General features: G+C 39.0%; 1 protein-coding gene across 1 annotated transcript; it reads left to right on the forward strand.

The window, feature by feature from the left end:
• Nucleotides 1-317: 317 nt before the first annotated feature.
• On the forward strand, nucleotides 318-4,574 carry LOC125010195 (uncharacterized protein CXorf38-like). The gene is made up of 6 exons (XM_047588579.1): nucleotides 318-558; nucleotides 676-810; nucleotides 1,776-1,898; nucleotides 2,286-2,435; nucleotides 4,044-4,244; nucleotides 4,320-4,574. Exons 1-6 carry the CDS (start codon nucleotides 352-354, stop codon nucleotides 4,428-4,430), a joined length of 927 nt encoding a protein of 308 aa, XP_047444535.1. The 5' UTR covers nucleotides 318-351; the 3' UTR covers nucleotides 4,431-4,574.
• The last annotated feature ends 631 nt before the right edge of the window (nucleotides 4,575-5,205 follow it).

Here is a 5,205-nt window from a genome sequence, read left to right on the forward strand (position 1 = left end):
AATGACAAAAATCCTCCAAAATAATGACACAGATTAAATACCTGTTTTTTTTTTTTTTTTTTAATTGTTTAAACATAAACGGGACATTAGAGCAGTCGTAAGGGGAGATTTGGTGCAGGACTGTTATACTGTAATCTATTTATTTTCACTAGTGCCGCTAATGAACTGGCTAGCGAGCGTCTATCTGTGCATTGAAAGCTTTTTACCACATCAGCACACTTCGCGCGCCAACCGGCAGCAATAACAAGGTACATGGCGCCATCTCGTGGTGGCTGGTAGGTTTGTCCTGACTGGGTGGAGCTAAACATGCCCTGCTTCACTGTTTTCGCTTTGTCAGGAAGTTAAGCCGCGATGGTCCTAGAGGAGCTGCAGTTTCGTCTCAACGACAGTGGCTATAAGAACTGGCTGAAAGCGGGTCGGTGCCTGCTCATACTGAAGGATGGTCTCCATCCGTTCACCGACCAGCAGATGAGAGCTTTCCACAAATATCTGCTCCATCAAAACCCTGTGCTCCGAAATCCTTGCCAGACGTCGTCATGTAAACCGAGAGGCAATGAGGTCATTCTTTATAGCTTTTTGTGTTATCTAAATGTGGGCAGTCGATCTGAGTGGACTATGAACTACTTATTCTCTCAGTAGTTTGTAAACATAATTGTGTACATGTGGTGTGTGTAGCCTTCCTCAGTGTGTAGGGCGTGTTCAGAGTGGCAGAGGGTGATCCTGAGACACCACAGACAGTCTAATGCCACCATCTACTGGGACAACTGTTTCCCTCCTCACTGGAGGACAGACCACTGGGAACTGGCCAAGGTAGTCCACATGTCACTCTGCACACATACTTAAAACTTTATTTTTATGCCAAATATTATATTCAAATGTGATTCTGGTCTTTATTAATTGTTTAATACCTCTGCATTTCACATTTAAAAGCGTATTGCTTTTTGCGGCCCAACAAGGGGGAGAGTGCTGTGGTTGCAGCAGTTTTTGAATTCCCTTCACTTTCTATAGAACCTGTATCATAAAGATAAAATTGTGATACATTAAACTCACGTGTGTCCCCTATACCCTCCAAAACGGCTTCATAATGTATACAGCATGTAGAATTACATTAGAGGGTTAAGGGTTAGGGTTAGTTAAACTGGCTGTAAAAGAAAAAAAAAAGAAATAAAGCAATTTATTTTACGAAAAGCTGTTCGCATTAATGTTGTGATTGGAACAGCTGCAAAAAACATGTTTCCTGACTCTTACTGCTCAAAATGTAGCATACATTCAGAGTTGCAACACCGCCGTAACTGTGATTGGCCCGCTTGGTAGCATGGCATTTCCTCCTACATATTTCCATCTAAATGAATGAGTCATGTTGGATTTGCAACCAGTCATAAACACTGCAGACGAACTTAAAATGACCTTAATGTAGCGCAGGCACACTGGCCGGGAAGTATACTGTAAATGCTGACAATGGTGCCGAAGTATAGAACAAACTTGGAGTATGCTGTCTAACAGAAGTTAGATACTTTATCAGTTTGGGATCTAGTGAATTTGGAGGCCAGGTCAACACCTTGTGCTGTTCTTCATGTTTTTTGAGTTGTTTCTAAAAGAATATATAAAATAAAATATGAAGGAGATTCCCATGTGGTAGAATAGAGAAAAAATGAGGCTAAAAAATTGTCCACAAGAATATAATCTATAGCATTAATATTTATATGGTATCGCACAGTAAGATTGAATGTGCGGGTCTAATGGACGTCTCCCTCCCTGTCTCCCTCTCTCTACAGGCCTACATGTCACGAGGTCAGGCCAAAGTGAAGCGAGCCAGTGAGTGCGATGCCCCCGCTCTGCTCAATCTGATCAACTTCTGCACATATTTCTCGTCTGTAGATCCAAAATTAGTGAGAAAGGTAAATATTTTATATATATTAATTATATTTAAGTTAAAAATGGCCGCTTCATACTCTCATTTATCTTAGCCTGAAAACTATTTATGTTATATTAAAAAAAGTTATTTTTTTCTGTTAAATCAGACTGATTGCAGAATTGTGTTACTAATATGGACACACCTAATTTTCATTCACACACTTTGGTCATGGATGATTGTAGAGGTTATTTTAATCCACTGTTTGCATCTGATTTTGTCTGTAGGAGTTCAGTTGGACGTTTTTGAATATATGAAGTCTAGATGGAACTTAGTTAGCCTTTATTTTTTCCGCCAGAGACACATTATGTAAAAAAAAAAAGTTTGTCAAAATAGTCATAAGTGGTAATCCGTAACGTGTGTGTGCTTCCAGGTGATCCAGTTCAGGAATGAGCTGATGCATTCGTGTGAGTTTCGTGTGAATGGTGAATGGATGAGACAATTTCAGTCCACTGTGAAGCTCTTCGTGCAGCAGTTCAGACAAGTACCAGAGATGGCAACAGTTGGACAACAAATAGAGAAGGTGAGCAAGTTAGTGTTCTCTAGCTGTGTTTATCGTGTTCATTGGGATCCCCATTAGCTGCTGCCCGTCAACAGCTAATCTTCATGGGGTCCACACATAAAATAAAACAGTAGGAAATAGAAATAAAGTAAAACAATGACAACAACAAAACCATAACCTTTGGTGGAAGTATTAATTATTAGTTCACATTATTTCATTCAGCTAAACTCTATGTAAATGAAATAATACTCATAAATGACAATAACCAACAACAACAGTCATTATCAGCATCATTACAATGATAACAATTGAAAACAACGCATACATCTGTGTGTATATGTATGTCTGTTCCTGTGTCTGTAAGTCTATGTGTCCAGTCTATACCTCCATTCCTCTGAGCTGCTAGGTGGTTTTTCAGTCGGCTCTTGAAGCCCGGTTTTGTTTTTTCTTCAATAATGTGTTTTGTCAGTGCGTTCCATGCTACCATTTCCCTATACAGCACTGTTTTAAATATAGATTATTTTTTAGCTTTAGGCAGCTAAGCAGCAACCTCTTGTTGGCCATTTGACCTTATTGTAGACTTAAGGGCAAGACGAGCTGCTCTGTTTTGAGCCAGCTGCAGTTTTTCAAAGTCCTTCATGTTTGCACCTGACCAAATCACTGAGCAGTTATCTAGTTGTGACAATACTAGTGTCTCAACCACTTGTTTGACCAGTTCCATTCCCAAATACACAGAGCATCTCCTTATGATTTATATATTCTTCCCTATCTGTGCAACTCCTTCATCTATGTGGCTTGTCCATGACGGATTGCTTTCTAAAATGACACCCAATAGCTTTGTTTCTTCAACCTGCTCAACTGTAACATTGTACATCATCAAATTTAACTGAGGTTTACTGCTCAGTGAATGATTTGTCCTGAGTATAATACTTTTAGTTTTTTGTATGTCTAAAACTAATCGGTTGCTAGTTATCCATTCTAGTACTGCTGTTCATTCTCTTTTTAGGGTACTGATCACTGATTTCTTTTACTGTGGGTGCATGTACATATTTACATATATTGTTGTGTCATCAAAATACATGGAAATTTTGGCTTCCTCCAGGACCAGGGGAAAGTAATTTGTAAAGATGGAGTATAGTAACAGACCTAGTGAGCTCCCCTGTGGAATACCAGACACAACCTGCCTAGCTTCTGAGGAGCAACCATTAAAAAACTATTTGAGTTCTATTAAAAAGATATCTTCAAAACTTAAATTAATAATATGACGTATTGGAGCAGCGATTTGAGCAGCTACCGTCTTAAACACTTTACAGTCTATTGTCACTACCAGGTGGTTTATCATTCTTGACGGACTGCAATCACTTTTCCACCTCTGTAGTGCTAACTTTGGAAAATTCAAAAGTGCATTCTTTATTCTTCATTATCTTATCTCTAATATATGCATAAGATCTTTCACAGCTATATCATAGAGTTCCCTGCTTCAATTTACACCTGGTACTATCACAGATGACCCGATCACAAGTAGACAACTCTGAGTACGTGTGTTCTTACGTGGCAGGTCACCCAGTAATCATATCTGAATTGGGCCTCAATGACGAGATGCACTCTTTTGTCACATTTTTTATCTAGATGCTGGCTCTTGATTTGTCAATTTGTGTCTCTGGCATGGATCAAATGGATTCTTCTGGCTTATCGGATGGAATAGTGTCTGATTCTGTCAGTGAGTCTGGGACCAGCACCGAGTTAGTCAGCCAATGGGAAGCTGAGTTGCTACAAGAGATGTTGCAGGAATGTCTGCACACTGCTGAGGATGATGACACAAAGGCACAGGTAGGAAGAACAAATGCAGATGTACACATAGTATGTGAAATGAATATATTACATGACTTTCTGTCTCTTCCTTAGGACACTGTGCTGTTGGAGAGTCTGGGTGGCTTCCTGCAGGCCAACAAAGATCTGGGCAAGAGGTTTTCTGCAGAGCTCCAAACTATCAACTCTCTGAAGCCCAGAGAATAAAAAGGGGCAGAAAGATGACAATTTTGTGCACTACTTTATCCCATTGTATAATATTTGACCTTAAGCACAAGTTGTTTTTGACAGACTGTATGAACATGCAAGTAGTGTTAGTAGGAAAATAAAAAAGGATTTTTTTTTACTCTTTCCAGAGCTTGTTTTTAACTGTCGATTGTACTCAAAGACTTAAATATGACAAAATAAACTAAATAACTGTCAGAAATTATTATAACAATGCCAAACAAGACTTCCTTATTACACATTCTTACAGTGTTGGGTTAAGGGATTTGCCTCCACTGTGATCAAGTGACCACATCTATGACCCATTGTGATTTGCTGATACTAGCCTTAAAACCATTCTGTTCCAGTGGCAACAAAGCTTTTCTGTCACTTTCAGAGGCCGCTGACATAACTCAGTATACTGTAATAACTCCCTTCTATTTGGAAATCCTCTGAAGCAGCAACAAAGATGAGGTCGACTCCTGGAATCTTTGAAAGACTGTGACTTACAAACTTAGATTTTACATTATTATTGCGTTCTAGCCTAAGCTGCCTCTAGCTTCTAGTAAGACAAAATTGTCGTTTGTATTGGAAAATTGTCCTTCCTTATATTTATTTTGCGTCTATAGCATCTGAGGAACTGCTTTGATCTTTGAGGACGTGACATCCAGTGATGTAAAATCTTATGGAAATGTTTGACTGTTCTAGTTAACACTAGACTATAGGGGTTATCGTTTAGCAGATTCTCTGATTGTTTTACACTTAAAATTTTCATTCA

Source organism: Mugil cephalus, chromosome 7 (genome assembly GCF_022458985.1).
Source record: "Mugil cephalus isolate CIBA_MC_2020 chromosome 7, CIBA_Mcephalus_1.1, whole genome shotgun sequence".
In the NCBI taxonomy this organism is placed as follows: Eukaryota; Metazoa; Chordata; class Actinopteri; order Mugiliformes; family Mugilidae; genus Mugil; species Mugil cephalus.